General features: G+C 42.6%; 2 protein-coding genes across 9 annotated transcripts in view; one reads left to right on the top strand and one right to left on the bottom strand.

Annotated features, from left to right (window-relative positions):
- Positions 1–15,027, bottom strand: part of THNSL1 (threonine synthase like 1) — a 74,116-nt gene extending 59,089 nt beyond the window's left edge. Inside the window, exons 1-2 of the mRNA XM_055092494.2 lie at positions 14,340–15,027; positions 4,932–5,001 (exon numbers count right to left, since the gene is read on the bottom strand). The gene's annotated coding sequence lies outside the window, so the exon portion shown is untranslated. The remainder of the gene's footprint in view (positions 1–4,931; positions 5,002–14,339) is intronic.
- Positions 13,080–22,305, top strand: part of PRTFDC1 (phosphoribosyl transferase domain containing 1) — a 163,604-nt gene continuing 154,378 nt past the window's right edge. For 5 of the 8 annotated variants that reach the window (XM_063607296.1, XM_055092497.2, XM_057298834.2 and 2 more), the window contains exon 1: positions 14,066–14,260. In XM_063607296.1, the coding sequence (XP_063463366.1) occupies positions 14,213–14,260 (48 nt within the window). In that variant the 5' untranslated portion in view covers positions 14,066–14,212. Of the gene's footprint in view, positions 13,334–14,065; positions 14,261–15,180; positions 15,238–22,305 lie in introns of those variants that run through there. The other 3 variants (XM_063607297.1, XM_063607298.1, XM_063607300.1) reach the window with 3 other exon arrangements.

Genomic DNA, 22,305 nt, shown 5'->3' with positions numbered 1-22,305 from the left:
ACTGATAGGGAAATTGAAGCATGGAGAGGTTAGGTAATTGTCCAAGATCTCACCATCAATAATTCATAATAGAGGTGTTGATGGGTGAGAGTGTGGATGCCCATAAATAAAGGAATATACTCAGATGCCTAAAAAGGTACAGGAAGTACTCTTCACTAAGATTTCACTTAATCTCCAGCATCTTTCTTGTACCATATTCCATCCGTTTTAATCCTTACACATGTGGAGCGACACATTCTAACAGAGTGTGATTCCATTAAGAGAATAATGAAAACGGTGCTGGCGCACCAGGCTTGCAGCCCAGGCTGCTCAGTTAATGCTGGAAATTGTCTCAGAGAAAAGGTGTTTCTGATGTCCAAAAAAAGGCCCACAGCACTGGGACAAAGGACTGAAGAAAGCAAGAGGGTGTTGTGGTCTCAGCAAAAGTTGGTGCTGCTTTCAAAGTTAATGAGAAGGTTGCATGTACAACACATTGGGGTCTCTCCTTTATTAGCCACTTTATTATTAGGGCCTTTCTTTGCACACATTTCATTTTTTCTTCTTTTAATATAAAGGTGGCATTGATGCCAAAATGGCAAATTGTGTAAGTGACATATTTGATTTTCTGTTTTCTGGATGCAGCAGAGAGGTTCCAGTTTCTACTCTCCTTGCACTGTGCTTCACACTTATTCTTCAGGAGGGAGGTGATGAATCTGGATGTGTTCTTGGCAAAGTATTCTTAAGGGCATCCTCTATTGAGTCAATATCCAAATACTATTGCAGGCAAAGCCAAATATAACTCATTTTCTCTGCCAGTTATATCTCTTATTCTGAAATTTTAATGTTCATACTTCATAAATCGTTTAACTAAAGAATCAGGTCAACCTCCCAAGTTACACAACCTCTACTAAATGCAAGAAACAAGAGCAGGTTTCAGGTGGTTGTGTGGCTGTGGAATTCGTTTGATTATTTTGTATTTGATGTATTCTCATATAAAATCTTTAAATGCAGCAAGTTTATAGGCCCACGACTTGCTGATTTCTGTAGCTTATTAGTGAACAAGGAAAGAGATTCAACCAGTGTTGTTCCAGAAGAAAAATCAAGAGGAAAGTATACACTTTTCAATAACTAGAGCTGCTCAAAAATGAAATGCAGGGCCCTGCAAAGGACTGAGTATCCATCCATAGAGGAATCCTTGCCAATATTCCTTCCACTCAACCCAAAGGCATTTCTGATTATATTTCATTCACAGAGAACTTAATTTTCCATATTCATAGACATCTAAGCACTTGGAAATTTGAAGAAATCATTTCAAGTAGTAAGAAATTGACAGAGATAATTTGATGAAGCATGTAAGCTTTTTCTGAAAACTCTGCAGAGGTTTGCGTAATCTCTCTTTAGGGCTGGGGCTCAGAATCAGGGCTGGGCAAGTCAATGAGGGCTGTGGCCTCTGGAGGCCAGTGGACCAGACGCAAGTGGAGAGGAAAGAAGGAAAAGGAGGAAACGTGGAAGAATAAAGTGGGTGGCGGTGATAGTGATACTAAGAGAATCATCACAACAGTCACATCAATCAATTGCAGTTGTTCTCATTTTTCACACAAAGGAATTGAACCTTAGGGTTGTGAGTCCCAAGATCACACAGTAAGTGACAGAGGCAGGACATGGTAGATTTCACGGTTGGGATTCCTGATTCCAGGTTTTCCCACAATAGCAGGACAATGGCTTATTCATCTTAGGCTGGATGGTTCTAATTTTTTTTTTTTTTTTGAGATAGGATTTCACTCTGTTGTCCAGGCTGGAGTGCAGTGACACAATCATGGCTCACTGTAGCCTCAACCTCCTAGTCAAGTGATCCTCCCACCAAAGCCTCCTGAGTTACTGGAACTGCAGGTGTGCACCACCACGACCAGCTAAGTTATTGATTTTTAGTAGAGAAGGGGTTCTGCCATGTTGCCCAGGCTGGTCTTGAACTCCTAGGCTCAAACCATCTGCCCACCTGGGACTCCAAAAGTGCTAGGATTACAGGCGTGAGCCACGCTGCTCAGCCTGGACAGTTTTATGTCAAAGGCAGGTCTAAGAAGGGAAGCTCACTTCTGGATCCTGCTGTAAGCCTCATGAATTTAAAACATCATTACTGTGGATAGTCATAAGTACATTGCTTAGTCTCCCGAGAGTCATTTTCCTTTATATGAAATGGAAGTAATATCAATGAATCTTGGACGTCTATTAATATTATAAACTGCAAATTCCAATTTTGAAAGACTAAGAGAAAATGGAAATGATTGATCTTATATTAAAAAGAAAGTGCAGGTCTCTAATTTTGGCTTTGCATTTTGACCTGAGCTTCATTTAACTTATGTTTCTCTATGTTTGAAACAATTTATATTTTCTTTGTGTTTATGTTTTTTATTCCAGGAAGCATGAAAGAAAGAACCCACACACACAAACTTTTCTCTCATTATTCCCATATTCAAGAGAGCTACAGACCTACTGTCTATGGGTTTATCAGCTATGAGCCTAACATTTTCATTTACCTCCTAAAAACAGAGTAGGAAACAGCTGAGGTCAGTATAAAGGCTGTTACTCTAGGGCAGTCATGTTTAAGAATAGCAGGGGATGAGTCTGGGCTATCACCCTCTACCCCCAGCCACCAGGGACATTTGGCACTTTCTGAAGACATTGTTGATGGTTACAATTGGGGGTGCTACTGGGTTCTAAGGAGCAAAAGAAGCCAGGAATGTTGTTAAACAGCTTACAATACACAGGACAGTTTCACACAAAGAATCATGGAGCTCCAAGTGTCTATATTGCTAATATTGGGAAACCCTGATCTTTATAAAACCAGGTAAAATGCGTGGCGTTTTACAAACCTGGGTACTTCCATTGGCAAAATCTTCTAAGCTCCCAAACCTAGAGAATGACAGCATGACAGAGCTGTCCACAGCTTTTCACAATGGATAGAGAAGCCTTTCCTGCATGCTCCATTAATCTTCAGACGTTCCTAGAATGTGCTGTGTGAAATGGGGAATGTTTCTTAGATCATTATTTCTACCATTTTTATTTTTCTCTAGGAAAAAGCAAACTGGCTTTTGGGAATTTTTGGTTGCCTGATGTTTTACATCATTTTTCATGGTTTGCTTTTAATGTCAAAATTTTTCTTTTTATTTGTCTTTTGCAAGAAGAAAAAGAAAATATGGAAAGAGATTTGGAAAAAACTTTTAGAATATGTGTAATGTCTCTAAGAATAAGAAAAATCATCAGAACTGTACGTTCCAGGTTTCCCAAACCAACTGAAAGAGGTTCCTGAATAATAACAACCTCAATAACCATTCTTCATATTTGCCATTTTAAAAAGTCTGCTACTTTTAAAAATCAACCCAGTTGATTAGGCAATTGGTCTGAACCTGAGAACTATGCCTAAAGCAAGAGCTCAGAAACACAGACTAGTTTTAAAACTTAGAAAATAAATGTCGAAAAAGAATACGGAAAGGTCACAGGTAACACTGCACACAGAAAAACAGAATATAAAAGGTAATATGACTTGACTAACAAGGTGAAAGGTAATGAGTACAGAGTCCAAGTATGACTTTCACAATTGCTAAGGCATTCTGTCTATATCGCTTAAGCTTTGGCAAAATACCCAGACCCACAGAAAAGTCTGAGTCACCCATCTCTCATCCCTTTATTCTCTGGAAAAGGTGACCTAGGTGTCAGCTGTACTCTGTGGCTGATTGTAATGAACATGCTGAGAAATCTGAGAATGGAAAGCCAGTGACATCAATCTTGGAATTAGAAAGAAATTATTATTTCTGGGTTCAGCATCTGGCCTTACCATGCAAACTAGATTTTTCTAGTCTCCTATTCTTTGAATTGCCTTAATTTAAAGTGTGTTGAAAAGTTCTCACCTGTGTGTGTGACTTTTAGGGTTGTTTGCTTTGTGTGTTTGATATGAACTGAAGAGAATCTGAAAGTTCTTTCTCAAGCCAAGAGACAAATTGAGATAATGACAATGTTGGCCTGAGCTTTAGGTTCAGAAGGATCATGATCATTTTGCTGAGCTAAGACACAGAAGAGAATCTAAGGTAAAGTGAGTTCTAAGGCAAGAAAACCACTGACCACAGTAACCGAATGGCATATACAATGGCTATGGAAAGAGAAAACTGCTTCAACCCAAATGCCAAATTCAATGCCCACTTCTGCATCGAGGGACAATCCTTCAATATGTATGTTACACTTCTTCTAATCCTTTTTACAGACACTTGGAAAAATGTTTAAATGATTTTAAAAATTCGATCCATTTACATTTGTTCCTTAGAAATAAACTATAAATATTGAGATTTAGTGATGTAGTTATGTTTGCTATAGAGCTTATTTTAAGTATATTCATTGATTTTGAAGTTAATGTGTGTTGTTGTCCTTTATATTCCAAACATTAAGGGCATCAAATCAGACTAATATTTTCTTCCTAATGTAAGATAAAAATAATAAAGCAATAATTTAAAAAATGGGGCTCTTAATTCAGAATCCATCACTATTTATACTAACTAGACAGAGATTTTCTTGTAATTTACTTTTGTTTTACATACTCACATATAAATATATGATATAACATGTATAGAACGAGTTGATAACACAAGACATAAATATAATTTCATGGGAGCATGTTAGCTCATCTACATGATGAAGCTTTTACAGATTGTAGGTTTATTTTTTAAAACTGCTAACTGACCTGTTCATCATTAATAACACAGAACTTCTGACTGACCAGGAATTCCACTACAATAATTCTATTTTAATATTGGGTAAAAGGTTTTGAGCACTCCTTAGGTACTCAGCACTCTGTATACATTATTTTCTTTAATCCTCACAGTAACCCTAAGAAGCAGGAACTGGCGTGATCTCCATTGAACAGATACGAAAAATAAGGCAAAGAAAGTAAGAAACTTGCTCACGGTCAAAATCAGGTGGTAGGTGGTGGAGTCTGGTTTTAAAGCTGAGTCTGCCTGAGTTGGAGCCAAAACCCTGAAACACAGCACCATAAACTTTTCATTAGTCTAGGTATTACTTTATGGAGTACAACGATAAAACCACATTGTTTTAAAATAGTGTATAGTAAAGAATGAATCACAATGACTTTTTTTATTAGTTCCAATTACTACACTTTTAACGTATGTTAGCTAATATTCTTTTCCCTCGAACCTCAAAGTGTTTTCACAGTAACATTTAATTCACTTTCAGTGAAAAATCTTATAAAATTTACTGTATTCTTCCGTTGAAAAAAAAAGACACTAATATTGTAAGCTAAATTTAGCAAGATATATATCAAGAACCTTAAAATATTTATACTCTCTAACTTAGAAATTCCATTTCTGGAGAGTTTATCCTCTAGAAATAGTTAAAATGCATATAAATAGTTTATTACAAACACATTTATTTATATATTTATACAATCAAAATTTGGAAGTAGTATACTTATACTGGGGAATGGTTAAATAAGTGATGGCATTGCTATTTCAAATGATGTTTATAAGGAGTTTATTATACTATGGAAAAACACTTGTGTTATATGTTTATTTTACTTAGAATGTGAAGCAGAGAAGAAGGGAACAGAACTACAGCCTGTGCATTTAGTCACAACTAGGTAAGATAAACTTTCCAGAATCACAAAACTGGAAGAAGGCACCAAAATATAACATGATTTTCTATTTTACTTCTGTTTTTCTATATTTTCCAGTTTAAAACAATTTGTACATACTAATTTAAAATGGAAAAATACCTTTGCACTGTCTTTTAAAAAGTTATAAACAGAATGGCTGAAACATAGCAGATTTGACCCTCTATGAGTCAGGTTCAACTTGCCATGGATCCTACAGTCCCAACTGAGGAAGGGAGTGTAGGTAAGAGATGCCTAGTTAGAAAACACAAGGAATGGCAAGGTGTGGTGGCTCATGTCTATAATCCTAGCACTTTGGGAGGCCAAGGCGGGAGGATGGCTTGAGCCCAGGAGTTCGAAACCAGCCTGGGCAACAGAGTGAGACCCTGTCTCTATTAAAAAAAAAACAAAAAATAGGCTGGGTGCAGTGCTTCATGCCTGTAATCCTTTGGGAGGATTAGGCGTGGTGAGGGAGCACTTTGGGAGGCTGAGGCAGGTGGATCACTTGAAGTCAGGAGTTCATGACCAGCCTGGCCAACATGGTAAAACCCTGTCTCTATTAAAAATACAAAAATTAGCAGGGTGTAGTGGTGCACGCCTGTAATCCCGGCTTCTCGGGTGGCTGAGGCAGGAGAATCACTTGAACCCAGGAGGTGGAGGTTGCAGTGAGCTGAGATTGCTCCATGCACTCCAGCCTGAGCAACAGAGCAAGGCTCCATCTCCAAAAAATAAAAATAAAATAAAATAATAATAATAAAACAAATAAAACACAAGGAACCCAGTTCCTTCAAGTGCAACCCATAGGACTCTTAATGTGAGAGCTGCAATAGATTCCCACTGGGAGAGTTCCTTGAAAGGAACCATGAGCCCAGTATGCCCATACCTTTGTATGACTTTTAATACCACATCCCAGCTCTGCTTCTTGGTTCGCTGGGATATTCCACATGTTGGCAATGTCTAAAAACAAAAAATTACCTTTGCAAGCTACCACATGGTCACTGAGAGAGACAAAAGGGAATTGCCACAATGAGATGGCTTTCATCTCTCTTGCTATTCAGAAGGCTGATTTTGTTCACACATGAGGGAGAGAAAATGGCAAAAATGGGAAAAGGGGTGGGGGATGGAGGTGGGGGTAGGGAGGTGGAAATAAGTTCCCTGTCTTCTAGGAAAATACCAAGTTGCATATCAATCTGAAGGATAACCCAAATTGCAAATCCAGGATATTTCACAAGATGAGAAAGGCCTTAGCCATTTTCATTTAAATTCCTATTATATATTTTTACAAAGAAAAAATATCTATGCACAATTTGAAAACAGTGTTATATATAAAATATTTAGTCCTTTTAGTGTATCTTTAAGAATATATAAAACCTCTTACTTGGAGAAAACATTAAAAGCGTAAATTTAAACATTTCATAATACTGCAATATTTTTAAAACATTTATAAAACACCTTCCAGAAAGGTTTGCATAGACAAAAAAAAAAAAGTTTGGGAAACATTGCATTACATTGCATTTTGCATTTTGCAATATTCTTCCTGAATATTGGCAGTGCATATTGGCATAGTAAAGACTCCTAGAAGACCTACAACATAGAAGTTGGCTTAACTCTGCTTACTTAATTGTTTCTCAAACCTAATGAATCAAAACGCCATTTTCTTCAAATATAAAGTGGATCAAACACACAATTAGGGAAGTGTTGCTCTATGTAGATCAGTGTCCAATTTCTTTTACTTTCTCCATCTCTCCCACTCTCAAGCCACATCTCTCAACCTCTTTCCCAAGCTCCTCTCACCTTAACTCTAAGATGCAACCCATAACCTGGCAATCACTGGATCATGTCTTGGGATATTGCCAGTGGCTGTTATACATCAGCTCTGATCTGAAGAGAATCCATGTACAGCTAAGAGAATAAACAGCTCCATTCCCATTCTAGCTGATCGTCTCCCCAGGACACCAGGCAAAGTTGCTGCTGACTAAGGAGGCCCCCCTTTTTTGGTTTTTGTTTTTGAAGTGGACATCTTTCCTTTAGAAACTCAGCACTGGCTGAGGCACCAATTAATTTTGCATAAGCTGCTACAGGACCATCAGATGCTAATCAGTTTGTTCATAACCACAGAGTATTGTTTTAGGGTCATGTACATAACTTCTGCCTCCAGCCCTGTGGATTTATTTACTGCTTAGTCCCTAGTTCCTGCAGCTGTGTCCTTTCAATGACTGCTTTATGGTGGCCAAGAGAGTTGAGGTCGACTGCCAGGACTCAGAGATCTGGAGGAACACATGGACACATTATTCTTTTGCTCTGAAGCTATCCAATTCCTGTTCCGGTCAGATGGGGAGATAGTGGGAGGATATCTCTGAAACTGCCCAGCACTTACTGCTGATATTCCTCATATCTGACATTATTGCAAGAGAACAAACTTAGATCTACCCTCTGTGTGTTCTTCAGTGGAAGGTGAATTACTAATGAAAGTGTAATAATACAAAACACAATTGAGTGTAGCCTTGGCTTTATTTGTAAGACCTACTCTGGAGACATTATTTTCTTTACTCCAAGACTACACATTGGATCCAGTCTGCTTCAAACAAGAGACCGGGAAAGACGGGTTACTATGCTAATTGAATACTAATGAGGCCTTTGCTTAAGTTGGGTTTTGTTGCAATTATTTGCCACTACATTTCTTTTGTATTTATGTAGAGGGAAAAATAAAGTACTTCAAAGGTAGCAAGAGTCTTACTTAGCCTGAGCACTTGCAGAAAAAATGTCTTGCTACTCTTTCTTTTGTACTTGTAACATTTGTAAAGAGTTTTGTTCGGCACTATGGAAAAGCAAAATATCATCATCATTATTACTGGCCTTTGTCCACAGTGGATTTCATCCAGATTCTAACCAGTGACTCTGTGACTAACAATCTGAGTCACTAAGTTTCAGATGTTTATGGATTTCAACACAATTCCCAGACTGAAAGTTTTTTTTTTAATTTATTTTCATGTTTCAAGACTCAGAAAGAATTAACTGCCTTTCTGTATTTCCAGTCTAGTGCAGAAAGAATTAAATGCCTTTCTGTATTTCCAATCTAGTGTCACTGAGTGACGGGCTAGGAACAATTCAGTGGATAGATTGAACTGTTCCTTCAATTACAGATTTGTATTGACAAAAGTCAATTACCAAAATGTCAAAAAAAAATTAGTATATACTTCCAGGACAAAAGCCTCCAGGCTGGCAGAGAATTCAGTGAATTATAAATATTTGTGTTTTCACCATGGTAGTGGCACAGGATAATTACAGAATTTAAAATGCAGAGAATCACGGTGATGGGAAAACTGAATATCCACATGTGGAAGAATGAAACTAGACCCCTCTTTCTCACCATATACAAAAATCAACTCAAGGCCGGATGCAGTGGCTCATGCCTGTAATCCCAGAACTTTGGCAGGCCGAGGCAGGCAGATCACTTGAGGTCAGGAGTTTGAGACCAGCCTGGCCAGTGTGGTGAAACCCCATCTCTACTAAAAGCACAAAAATTAGCCGGGCGTGGTGGTGGGCGCCTGTAATCCCAGCTACTCGGGAGGCTGAGGCAGGACAATCACCTGAATCTGAGATGCGGAGGTTGCAGTGAGCCGAGATAAAACCACTGCACTCCAGCCTGGGCAACAGAGCAAGACTCCGTCTCAAAACAAACAAACAAACAAACAAACAAAAATCAACTCAAAATAAAGACTGCCATGTAAAACCTGTGATGATGAAACTGCTAGAAAGAAAACATAGTGGAAACACTTCATGACATTGGTCCAGGCAAGGATTTTTTGGATAAGACCTCAACAAAAAGAATGAAATCCTGTCATTTGCAACAACATGGATGAACCTGGAGGACATTATGTTAAGCAAGAAAAGCCAGAAACAAAAGGCAAATACGACATGATCTCACTTATATGTGGAATTTAAAAAAGTTGATCACATAGAAGTAGAGAGTAGAATACTGGTTAGCAGAGTCAGGTGAAAGGTGGGGAGGAGTGGCAGGAGTAGGAGAAGTTGGTTAGTAGGTACTAGGTTATAGTTAGATGAGAGGAATAAGTTCTGGTACACTAACGCAGTGGTCTCAACCTTTTTGGCACCAAAGACCTGTTTTGTGCAAGACAATTTTTCCACGGATTTTGAGGGGGGATGGTTTCAGGATGAAACTGTTCCATCTCAGATCATCCGGCATTAGTTAGGTTCACAGAAGGAGCATGCAACCTAGATCCCTCCCATGTACGGTTCACCATAGGGTTTGTGCTCCTATGAGAATCGAATGCGGCTGCTGATCTGACAGGGGCAGAGCTCAGGTGGGAATGCTCGCTGACACTCACCTCCTACAGTGCAGCTTAGTTCCTAACAGGCCACAGGCTGGTACCAGTTTGCAGCCCGGTAGTTGGGGACACCTGCTGTATGGCACAGCAGAGTGATATATTTAACAATAATGTGTTGTATATTTCAAATCAGCTAGAAGAGACAATTTTGAATGTTCTCACCACAAAGAAAAGAAAAATGCTTGAGATGATGAGTATGCTAATTACCCTGAGTTGATCATTATGCAATGTATACATGTAGTGGAATATCACACTGTACCCCATAGATAATATGTATAACTATTATGTGTCAGTTAAAAATAAAACTAAAAAAAAAGTAAGTAAACACAATATAAACACCAAAAAAAAATAAAATAAAATGCAGAGAAACTACTGCTAAAATGTAATAAAGAGAATGATAGAAAAATACAAGTATATTGACTGGTTATTAACTTTGCAAAGATGCACATCTTTATTCTTATAGCTCTTTCAAAGGTATATTAGAAAATGGACAGTCTGACCAGGGCCTACTTGAGGGTGGAGGGTGGGAGGAGGGTGAGGATCAAAAAACTATGTATCAGGTGCTATGGTTATTACCTGGGTGATGAAATAATCTGTACACCTAACCCCTGCGACATGCAATTTTCCCAAACAAACCTGCGTGTGTACCCCCAAACCTAAAATAAAAGTTGGAAAGGAAAAAAAAAAAGAAAAGGAAATGGACAGTCTGAGCTAAAATATCCCTTTTTATGAAAAATCTCATTATTTTAATAATTTTATCATTTTTCTGTATTCATTCTCATACCAGCTCTAGATTATCCCTAGACTATAACTATCCCTGATTGGTCACCTTACGTCAATCTTTTATTATTATTATTATTATTTGTTTGTAGGGACAGGGTCTTGCTCTGTCACCCAGGCTGGAGTGCAGTGGTGCAATTATGACTCAATGCAGCCTCAAACTTCTGGCCTCAAGCAATCTTTCCAGCTCAGCCTCCCCAGTAGCTAGGTCTACAGGTGCCACGCTACCACACCTGGCTAAGTTTTAAATTTTTTATAGTGGTGTGGTCTTACTGTGTTACCCAGGTTTGGTCTTGAATTCCTGGCCTCAAGTGAGCCTCCTGCTTTGGCCTCCCGAAATGCTGGTATTACAGATGTGAGCCATGGTGCCTAGCCCCATCAACCTTAAAAGACAATTCCTTGTCATTTTCACATGGAATAATTTTACAAACATTTGGTCATACATTTTTACAGCATGTCAGGTTAATAATATCTTACAGTTTTATAGCATTTTGCAAAGAATTCTCTTGCATGTTATCTCACATTCATCTCATCATCATATGCAGTAGAGAATAAATGGGTGGCTCCATTTTATGGATGAGAAAATTGATGTATATTACACTGATATAATTGGCTTAGACTCATTGGCTAAAGTAACATGGATTGTTACAGAAAAATAGAGGTCCTAGTCCAAAGCTATTCCACTAGACATGTGATATGGTTTGGCTCTGTGTCCCCACCCAAATCTCATGTTGAATTGTAATTCCCAGTGTTGGGGGAGGGATCTGGTGGGAGGTGATTGGCTCATGGGGGTGGATTTCTCCCATATTGTTCTCGTTACAGTGAGTGAGTTCTCACAAGATCTGATGGTTTAAAAGTATGTGGCACTACACCCTTGCTCTCTCTCTCTCCTGCTCTGCCATGGTAAGACGTGCTTGCTTCCCCTTTGCCTTCTGCCATGATTGTAAATTTCCTGAGGCCTCCCAGCCTTGCTTTCTGTACAGCCTGCAGAACTGTGAGTCAATTAAACCTCTTTTCTTCATAAATTATCCAGGTCTCAGGTAGTTCTTTATACCAATATAAGAACAGACTAATACAACATGTAACAGAAATTTGAGGTTTAAAAAGAATTTTTGCCTCTAAATCCTCATAATGCAAGATTAAGAATAAAGCCTTGGACAGATGAGCTGTTATTTCTGGATACCGGTCTTTGCAAATACTATTTGGGTTATCCAGTATTATTTTGTATTATGTTAATGCTCTGCAAAGTATCGAAGTGTAATCAGACCGCACAAAATATTATCAAAATATACAAAGATAATAAAGAAAATGAATTAGATTTTTAAAAACTACTTACTCATCATTCTGTGCCCTTTATAGGATGACCTATATAAGTCTATGTAGGATGTTCTTGAGCACACATTCATAAGATTCCTGTTGTCTTTCAAGCAAGTTACATTTTTCACTGTGAACTTGTTGGATTTTACGTTTAAACTAATAACCTTTCTAAGGGAAGAAGATTTATCTACGATTTCCCTTACATCTTCCACAGTGTCTAGGCTGGAACCAAAGTTGATGTTTTTGACTTCTGTATGGCAACTACTCCTGTGACATATTTTGAAGTTCCTGGTACCCCCCCAATCTGGCCCTGCACCCACACTGAGCCTCATGGCTAAGTTTTGATATCCAAGCAGTAAGATGGTCTAGTGGAATCCCCTAAAGCATGGGTCATGAGCCACCCACATCACACCCATCTGGTGTCTCTCAGCAGGTACAGGATTCTAGGTTCTTCCACAGATCTTCCCCACCCAGTGAAGCTGCATTAACCAGCTCCCCAGGAGAGTCTTGTGAACTCTAAAGTTTGATCATCATCCTAATGATAGCACTTTTCTGCTCCTGGAAATTTTAATGGTGTTGCTTGTGAATATGGTTCCTGGGCCTGGTCTTTGAAAATGAAAATAAAAGATGGTGCTTGACTTTGGGGAAAAGAAGTGAGATGCAGACTACAAAAATGGCTCAAAACAACGCCCTCTGACAATTACTAAGAGAAAATGTTTACCCGTGTGCTGGGAAACAACACCCCCCATTTCTGTAAGGCAGTTGCCAAGCAGATGCCTGATTTCAGGGATCTCTAGAGCTGCACCCTCCAAGGCGCTGGCACTTAGAAACGACATGAAGAGCCAGCCCTGCTGAGCAGGACCAGGGCGCCAAGTCTGAATGACTAATGTTTTTCCAACCTAGAACGTCATTAACCGATTGATAACTATTTCCCCTTTAAACTAGGCAAAATCAGCATTCCTCTCCCCTCTGTGTGCCAGAATTCGAAGATGAACAAAAGACGCCTGCATCAGGAAAACTGTGTTAAGTTCTCTTGGATTCAGGGCTTCGACCCGAATTGGGCTGAGTGAATGAAGACGCTGGTGAGATGTCAGGGACCTGGGGAATGAAGACACACCCAGAAAAAGCAGGAACCTACAGGAGTGGACAAAGAACCGGAGCATAGGCATGTGAGAGGGGTTGAAATGAACAACAGACTCATACAAGAAGGATTTCTAATCAGAAAAGAGCGATACTTTATGTTCTTGCAAAACTGGTAAAGCAGAGAATGTGTAAAAATCTCTCCCCCTTCTCCCCTGAATGCAGTTGACGAAAGGCCGAAAGGCTGGATCCTCAAAGCCCAGATCTGATCACTGCAGATCCGGGCCACCCTAAAAGCAATCGGGTGTAATCTTTCCACCTCCAGGCCCTGGGATGAGGGAGGTGGGGGAAGGTGGAGAAAGGTGGAGGAAGATGGAGGGAGGTGAGGGGAGGTGGAGGGAGGTGAGGGGAGGTGGAGGGAGATGAGCGGAGGTGGAGAGAGGTGGGTGGCGGCTCCAAGGTTTGAAAACACATCCAGGACACTTCCCATCCTCCAAGAGCACGCTGGCTCACAGGCTCTTTCACGCTTCTGCTTGGGACAATCGCGTGCATGAAATCTGGCAGGGAGGAGTCAGGGAGATTGTTAGCCCGAGGGCTGGGACGGTGGATCTGGGAATCAGGGGCCTGGGGGACACGTTCTCTTCCTGCCGCGGGCTTCCTGCTCCGGAGTCCCCGCGGGGCCTGGCGGCGGGGCCGGGGGCTGCACGCGACCATCCGGCAGGGGGCGGCGGCGACAGCGGCGGCCGCAAGGGACGCGTCCGGGGCCCGCGCTCAGGGGGAGCGGTAGCGGCTTGGCAGCTGCTCCCCGCGCCCCCGCGGCCTAGCCAGGGGAGGGGGCGCAGCGCCGGGGCCATGGATCCGCGTCAGGCCGCTGCTTCCCGCCGGCGGGCCCGGGGCGGGGCGGACCCGTCCCCGTCCCGGTCCCCGTCCCCGTCCCCATCCCCATCCCCATCCCCATCCCCATCCCCATCCCCACGTCCCATCCCCCACGCAGCCTTCGCCCTCCCTGCTCCTTCCCGCGCCGTCTTCCCTTCCCGCGTTCCCCGGGAGAAACATGGCCGGGAGCAGCGAGGAGGCGCCAGACTACGGGCGAGGCGTCGTGGTAAATGCAAACTCCCTATTTTGGGGCTCGGCCCGCTCCCCTCCCTCCCTGGCACCCTGCTTGTAGATTAAATGCTTGCCATGCGTCGGGGAAGAGAGAGGGCCACCGCTTTGTTCTCCCTCCCGGCGGGGATCGCTTCCATCCTCGGACCCGGGCTTCCTCTCCCCGCCCCCAATCTGACGAAACTCTGAGTCCCGTCCCTTCACCCCGAGTTCCCAGCGTCCCCCCGTGTCCTCCGGCCGGTAGCTCGCTCCTGCAGCGTCCCGCCGGCGCCCAGCCGTCCCCATCCCCGCGAGCCACGGGGAGCCGCTTCTGCGAGCCCGGCAGGGCCCCAGAGACCCCCGCGTGCTGCTCTGGAGGCCTCCTTCTTCCTGGGCCTCCTCTTGACTCCTCCAGGGCGGGCTTCAAGTTTTGTTTTTAAAAAGGACACTGAGGGGTTTTGAAGGCAGCTAGGAAATAAAGTAGCTCAAGTGGACAGAGCTTGAGATTTGAAGCCTTTGGTACCCAGGTTGGGGGCTCTCTGGCAGTGGAGGCCTCTGCAGGAGCTCTAGGACACGCTGGCGGCTCCTGAGTGACCTATGGCTTGTCTGTAAAAGGGAGCAACAGCAAGCTGGGCTCTGGAGCCAATTGGGAGGATGCATGTAAAATATCTAGCAGTGTGTCCGGATGGGAGGGTGTGGGGTGCTGGTTTCCCAGAACTGAGCTTCATTAACCCTGAGAATCCTGACGGTGTCAGCCAGAGGGTACCCATCTCTCAGTGTGCTAGGATCCAACCCGTTCTTGACCTTGTGGCCACGTCCTCCCTGCTCCCTGAGAAGTGGTTTTCCTAGAAGGTGGTGGTTATAACTTGTGTCAGGTTCAATGTGAAACTCAATGGTGGTGAGGATGGTGGGTGGGGCTAACTTGCCATCTCTTTCCAGGGATCAGCTTGTCATTCACAGATAATCTGTTTATGAATATGAATGGCCTGAACTAAAGTAAGTGGGCTGGGGAGGGAAACGTGTCACATTCAGACAGAACGGGTCAGGTTGAAATGTGGGGCTCGGTGCTTAATTTAACAGCAGGACCTTTCCTTCCGAAAGGATGAGGAGTTGATTTATTCATTCCACACGTTTATTGTCCTGCTGGGTTGTAGGAGGTGCTGTAGGCTCTGGGGTGCAAAAGACAAAGGCCTTGTCTTCATGAGCTTGCGTTCTAGAGAAGACACAGGCAAGCAGTGTGTAAACAAATAGAGAAAATTTCAAATAGAGATATGTGCAATAGGAGGAGGGTAACAGGATAGAGGGTAATTGGAGGAGAAGGGGGGAGTGATGCTTTTGCTCAGGTGGTCAGGGCAGCCTCTCTGCGGTGACCTTTGAGCCAAGATCTGAAGGGTACACAGGAGTAGCCATGTGGACTGCAGGCAGAGACCCGCATACCAAATGCAAAAGAATCATTGTATCCGATTTATGCTTTTACAAAAACCATTCCAGTTGCCCCAGGAGGAGGGGCAAGCCTAGCGGTGTGATGGATGGGAGGGGGACTAAAACGCAAAAAGGGCAATCATTAAGTTCATTCTGGACAAATTGAGTTTGCAGTGCCTGTAAGGCCCACAGGTTGGCCTGCACTGTAGGCAATTTGAAATTCACATTTGGAATTCGGGAGAGTGATTGGAGAGATTTGGAAGTCATCAGCAAAAAGAATAATATTTAATGTTCGGGAGTGCTCAGTGAATATGGAAAAAACAATTAAAGCAACTGTTAAGGATGGAAGCCTGGAAAGTCCCAAATATAAGAGGCTGCCTGTGGGGGAGAAGCTGGTTGAAGGAATCGAGAAAGAACTTTGAAGGGTGGGAGGGCAGGCAGCATGGTGGGTGCCTTGGGAATAGAGCATTGTTGAGCAGGAGGGGCGGGGTCAAGAGGTCATCAGAAGTGTCAGATGTTACAGGGACAGCAAGTCGGATACCAAGATGGAAAACAGCCACTGTATTTAACAATTACAAAGCCATTAGTAGGGAGAATCTTTTAAACAACCACTGCATTGGTAGAATGGTTAAAATATAGTACAAGTTGAGCATCCCTAATCCAAAAATCCAAAATCCGAAATGCTCCAAAATCTGAAACTTTCTGAGCACCAACATGATGCTGAAAGGAGATGGTTACTGGAGCATTTTGAATTTCGGATTTTCAGATTAGGGATGCTCAACCAGGAAGTATAATGCAAATATTCCAAAATCCAAAGGAAAAAAAATCTGAAATTGGAAACGCATCTGATCCCAAGCATTTTGGATAAGGGGTACTCAACTTGTACTACCGTAACATACTACATACTTTTAGAAAAGAATAAGGTGAATCTAGATGCACTGATAGAGTAGGTAAATTGTTGAAGTCTAAAAAACAAGTGAGAGAACACTGTAAATAGCCCAGTCTATTGGTGTCAACAGAGGTCCTCTTGGAAGAAAGGTAATTTTTTGAAAGATGCAAAGAGGTAGTGAGAGGGGTATAAAGAGAGTAGAGGGCCAGGTGAGGTGGCTCATACCTGTAATCCCACCACTTTGGGAGGCCGAGGTGGGTGGATCACCTGAGGTCAGGAGTTCAATAGAATCCTGACCAACATCGTAAAACCTTGCTGCTACTAAAAATATAAAATTAGCTTGGCATGGTAGTGCATGCCTGTAATCACAGCTACTTGGGAGGCAGAAGCAGGAGAATTGCTTGAATCCGGAAGGTGGAGGTTGCAGCAATCCAAGATTGCACCATTGCACTCCAGGCAACAAGAGTGAAACTCCTTCTTAAAAAAAAACAATAAATAAATAAATAAATAAACAAAAAAATGAGTATAAACTGGACCAGCTGCCAAGGGGCTTGGTGCTTGCATGAGAGCCCACAAAGGTGGGAAATAATCCACGTATAATGGAGATAGTCCCTACATTTACATCCTTTTCTCCAGTAGAACTTGGAATAATTAGATTAACCTCAAGTTGGATATAAGCAGGCAACTTCAGAGCGAATTGAAGCTGCTGGTAGAAGGCAGCTCATGGCGTGTAAGGCAGGAGGGAAGGGAGAGCTGGAGAGGGTGAGTTTACTGGGAGAATAGAAAGCTCTCAAGGATGGGATACAAAAAATCAAATTAGTACCAGTTTTAAAAAGGGGCAGGTGGCTGGGAGTGGTGGCTCACACCTGTAATCCCAGCACTTTGGGAGGCCGAGAGAGCGAATCACTTGAGCCCAGGAGTTCGAGACCAGCCAGGGCAGCCAACCCTCTCTCTACAAAAAATACAAAACTTAGCCGGGCATGGTGGTGCATGCCTGTAGTCCCAGCTACTGGGGAGGCTGAGGTGGGAGAAGCACCTGAGCCCAGGAAGTCAAGGCTGCCGTGAGCCATGATCGTGGCACTGCATTCCAGCCTGGGTGTCAGAGTGAGACCCTATCTCAAAAAAGGGGCAGAGGGCAGCTAATAATAGCAAGCATTTCTTGAGCACAAATCTGTAAGGGAGGTCTAGTGTACTCCCCATTTTACAGAAGAGGAAACTGAGGCACTGAGAGATTAAGTAAAGCACCCAGGTCGCATAAGTAGCAAATGGCAGAAGCGGGATTTGAACCAGCTTTCAATCACTATACTACATAGGAAGCTGTGATTCCAGGATGGAATTTCAGGGTTGGGGCCGTCTGTAGGACTGGTCTGGCTATGTGAATGTATTGCTAAATGGGGAATAAAGATGTGATTTGAGCTAAGGATGTAGTTTGAGCTAAGGCTGGTGAAGGAGCTATAAGATGAAGTCGTTGGAAAGATCGTTGAGGTAGGCATTGGAGTAAATCACCCAAGGAATTGTCCAGAAATGAGGTAGAGAAGAAAATTCCGAGTTGGTAGAAATCTGTTGATAAAGATGGCAAGGGATGTAGAGTCAGATGATATAAATATAAAACGAGAAGTAAAGTTTGTGCAAGAGAAGGGAATATTAAGAGATTTAAGATGGCTCTTGCCTATAAATTGGCTTTTGGTTGAACTGGGGAGGTAGGACATTTATACCATTAACAATAAATGGTAGCAAATGCTAATTGCCACATAAGAGAGGTAGATCCTAAGGTCAGAAATTTTGCTCGGAGTTGGCTTGTCACTTGATCTGGAGCTAATACAGTCACCAGATTCCTGGCTGATACCTCTTTGTTACTTCTCAGGGAGAGATAAAGATCTTCTCTATCCACCTGGCTTTTGGGGATCGGGTTATTAGACATGTTTTTGTTTGTTTGTTTTTGTCTGGTTTGGTTTTGCCAAAGGATTATCAACTGAGCCATTATTAGTACTTACCTAAGTGAGTTTGGTAGGAATCAGGAGAAGAGAGAAATCAGAAATGATTGTTGTGTTTCTGTTATGGCTGGCTTCCCGTCACCCCCCGTGAAAATACGGCAGTATCAGAGATAAGTAATCAGGTAATATCAGAGATAACTAATCCATCGAAAGCACAGCTCTACTAGGTGGTAATGAGTTTTCCTTCTGAGGGGCAAATCCACCACAGAAGAGGAAGGCATGTGGATAGGAGGTGGTTGGCCTGTCGAGCTTCCTTCATTCCTCTGTGAGCAGAACCTGGGAATCTTATAGCAAACCACTTGTCCCCACTTTTCAAGATGTGTGGTTGTGAGGTGGGGCGCTTCCCAAGGTACCTCCCTCCCTGGCTCTAGGGCTAGGACAGGAATCCCAGAATTCCTGTCTGGGATTCTTTGAATTAGAGTGAAGGGATGAGACCCCCTTTCTCTTGCTGGTGGAGGACAGTTGAGAGCTATGGCCTGAAGGAGAGAACAGGGCCAATCTGTGGAGCTCAGCAGGGGAGAGGAGCAGAGATTAGCTTCTTATATGTGTTTTCTCCCTTAGGGAGAAAAATAATGCAAAAAATAGTCTAAGCACAAAAAAAATTATTTTTAATGACTTACAAAGTTTTCAGTGCATCTTCAGTGCGAAAAAGAGAATCAGAATTAGTTCTGGGATTTGGATGTTGCATAAAATGACTCAGTTAATGGGTTTGTCACTTCCCCCAGCTTGGCTATGTTTTGCTGTTTTGAACAGAGAAAGCATTGTACTGAATACACTTAGAGCATATTATCTGTGATACTGAAACTATCTACTGACTCTGGTTTTGATTTTTTAAAAAGCAAGTGAATAACAGTTATCTACAGCTCATAGCAACCTCTATTCCTGCAGGTTTTGATTTATTTACAACACGATTTGCATGCACCATTGAAGTTAGCAAAGCATAAACCAGTATTTCCATCATCTTGAATCGACTTTCATCTCAACAATAAAAACTCACTATTTAAGATTAATTGAAAATAATGGCCAATTTGGATTATAGAACAGTTTTAGAGAAATATATTTCTTCTACTTTTATACTTTTTGTTTTGTTTTCTTGAGACAATCTCACTTTGCTGCCCAGGCTGGAGGGCAGTGACGCGATCATGGCTTACTACAGCCTTGACCTCCTAGGCTCAAGCGATCCTCCCGCCTCAGCTTCCCAAGTAGCTGAAACTACAGGCACACGCCATCACACCAGAACAATTTTTTTTTTTAAATTTTTTGTAGAGATGGGTTCTCATTATATTACCCAGGCTGGTCTCACACTCTTGGGCTCAAGTGATCCTCCCACTTCAGCCTCCCAAAGTGTTGGGATTACAGGCATGAGCCAATGAGCCAGGCCTCAAATGTATAGTTTTAACTAAGATAATAACACTGGCATATAGGTTTGAGGCACTTCTTTAGATGAATTAAAACATATAATTTGTTGTTAAATGATTGATGTTTCAGTTCATCTAAAGGATTAGCATTTATTGCATAAGTACTATAGACCAGAAACTGATATGAGTCTTACATTCATTATCTTATTTAATGCTCACCATAGCCATATGAGGCAGGCACTAACTCCATTTCATAGATGAATACACTAAGAGAATTTAATATGCCCAAGGTCTCATGGCTGGCAGGCTTGTCCCAGGTGTGTGAGATTTCCATGTCCATGCTCTTAACACACTACTCTGTGCGGCCTCTGGGCCATGGATCCATATTACAGTTTATAGGTTTGTTTCATTTGTGATTTTCTTATCATTTTTTTCCTATTTTTGGCATTCATTTTTGGCACTTTTAGTCTGTTTCCTTTTTTTGGCATTATGCGTCAAACATCATGTATTATACACCATGCAGTGTTCCAGGTATTCTAAGTACATTATCCTTACAATAACCCTATCCATAGGTTTTACTGTGTCTTATTTAAAGCAAGGGGAAACTGGATCTCAGAGACGGTAAGTCATCTCCCTAACATCACAGTAGTAAGTGTCAGAGCCAAACTCTTGAACATGGAGTGGAGAGTATGCTCTGAGATTCAACCGGAACGGGGGCAGTAAAGGATTGATGTGGTTGGAGGAATGGATTCAGAAGACCACTAGTTAATGGTGCCACTGGTGGAGGAGCTCCAGAAAGTGGGGTAGATAGTACATGTGGTCTGGAAGGCGATCCAGAAAGTGCTGTACACCTGGATGATCCCCCTGGGGCCTGGGGCCAGTCAGGGTTCTCCTGGTCTGGTCTTTACTGTGGCCTGCCAGAGGCTCTCCTAGAATCTCCTCATGTACAGCTGGTAGTCTAGACTCTGGCCAGCTGCTGTAGTGTTAGACTTTATAGCAGGTACAAGAGTTCTCAGGGTGGCAGCCAGAGGAGCTTGGTGCAAATCCAGCAGTCCCACCAGCCAGTTTGATGGTAGAGGGAGAGAAAATGAGACACTTTTCAAATCAAATATGCAGATTGACCAGGCATCATGGCTCACACTTATAATCCCAGTGTTTTGGGAGGCCAAGGTGGGAGGATCCCTTCAGGCCAGGAGTTTGAGACCAGCCTGGGCAACATAGCCAGACCCCGTCTCTGCAAAAAAAATTAAGAAAATAAGCTGAGCGTGGTTGTCCGCTCCTTATCTGCAGCTACTTGGGAGGCTGAGGTGGGAGAATCGCTTGAGCCTAAAAGTTCGAGGCTGCAGTGAGCTATGATTGTGGTACTCCACTCCAGCCTAGGCAACAGAGGGAGATTCTGTCCCTTAAAAAATAACATAGATGATATACACCATGTGGCCATCAGTCAGCCAATGGATATGACACATTGGAATCTCCAGAACCTTGAACAGTGGTGCTCTTTATCACAAGGAGACAAACTGAGAGTTCAGGTTGGAGTTCAGGTTTTCAGGTAGCCGGAAGATAGAGACTGTGTCATCCATTCATTCATTTAACATTTTTGAGCACTTACCATATTCCAGATCAGCATTCTGGGCACTGAGGGATTCAACAATGAATCAGAAAAAGTCTCCGCCAGAAGGAGCTCATGTTCTGACAGAACACACCCATGCATACACACGTCACCCAGTGGTAAAACAGGCTATGAAGGTCAGGGAAGGCGTCTTTGCAGAGGTGACATTGAATGGAGACTTGAAAGAAGTAGAGGACAGCCATGTGGAAATCTGGAGGAAGAGTGTTGCAGGCAAGAGGAGGCGCCAGTGCAAAGCTCAGGAGGCAGGGGTGTGATTGGCAGATCGGAGGACTTGAAAGAAAACAGCTGCTGAAGGAGAGGGAAGAGGAAGAGTGCCAGGAATGAGTCAGACAAGGTAATCCCTGGTGAGCCACAGTGAGGACTCTGGTCTTTACTTGGAGTAAAGTGATAAGCCCTTGAAAAAAATCTAAGCAGAAGGCTGCCATGATAGGATGTCCTTTGTTTTTTATTTTTATTTTTTGAGAGACAAGGTCTTGCTCTGTCACCCAGGCTGGAGTGCAGCGGCACAGTCATAGCTCACTGCAGCCTCGAACTCCCGGGCTCAAGTGATCCTCCTACCTTGGCCTCCTGAGTAGCTCAGACTACAGGCACACACCACCTTGCCTGGCTAATTTTTAAATTTTTTGCAGAAACAGGATCTTGCTGTGTTGCTCAGGCTGATCTCTAACTCCTCGCCTCAAGGGGTCTTCCCGCCTCAGCCTCTCAAGTGCTGGGATTACAGGCATGAGCCACTGTACCTGGCTGTGATGTGCATTTTTAAAGGAGCATGCC

The sequence above is a fragment of the Pan paniscus genome, chromosome 8 (assembly GCF_029289425.2).
Source record: "Pan paniscus chromosome 8, NHGRI_mPanPan1-v2.0_pri, whole genome shotgun sequence".
Taxonomy (NCBI): Eukaryota; Metazoa; Chordata; class Mammalia; order Primates; family Hominidae; genus Pan; species Pan paniscus.
The sequence above is the reverse complement of the archived record's forward strand: the minus strand, read 5'-3'. Positions and strand labels throughout refer to the sequence as shown.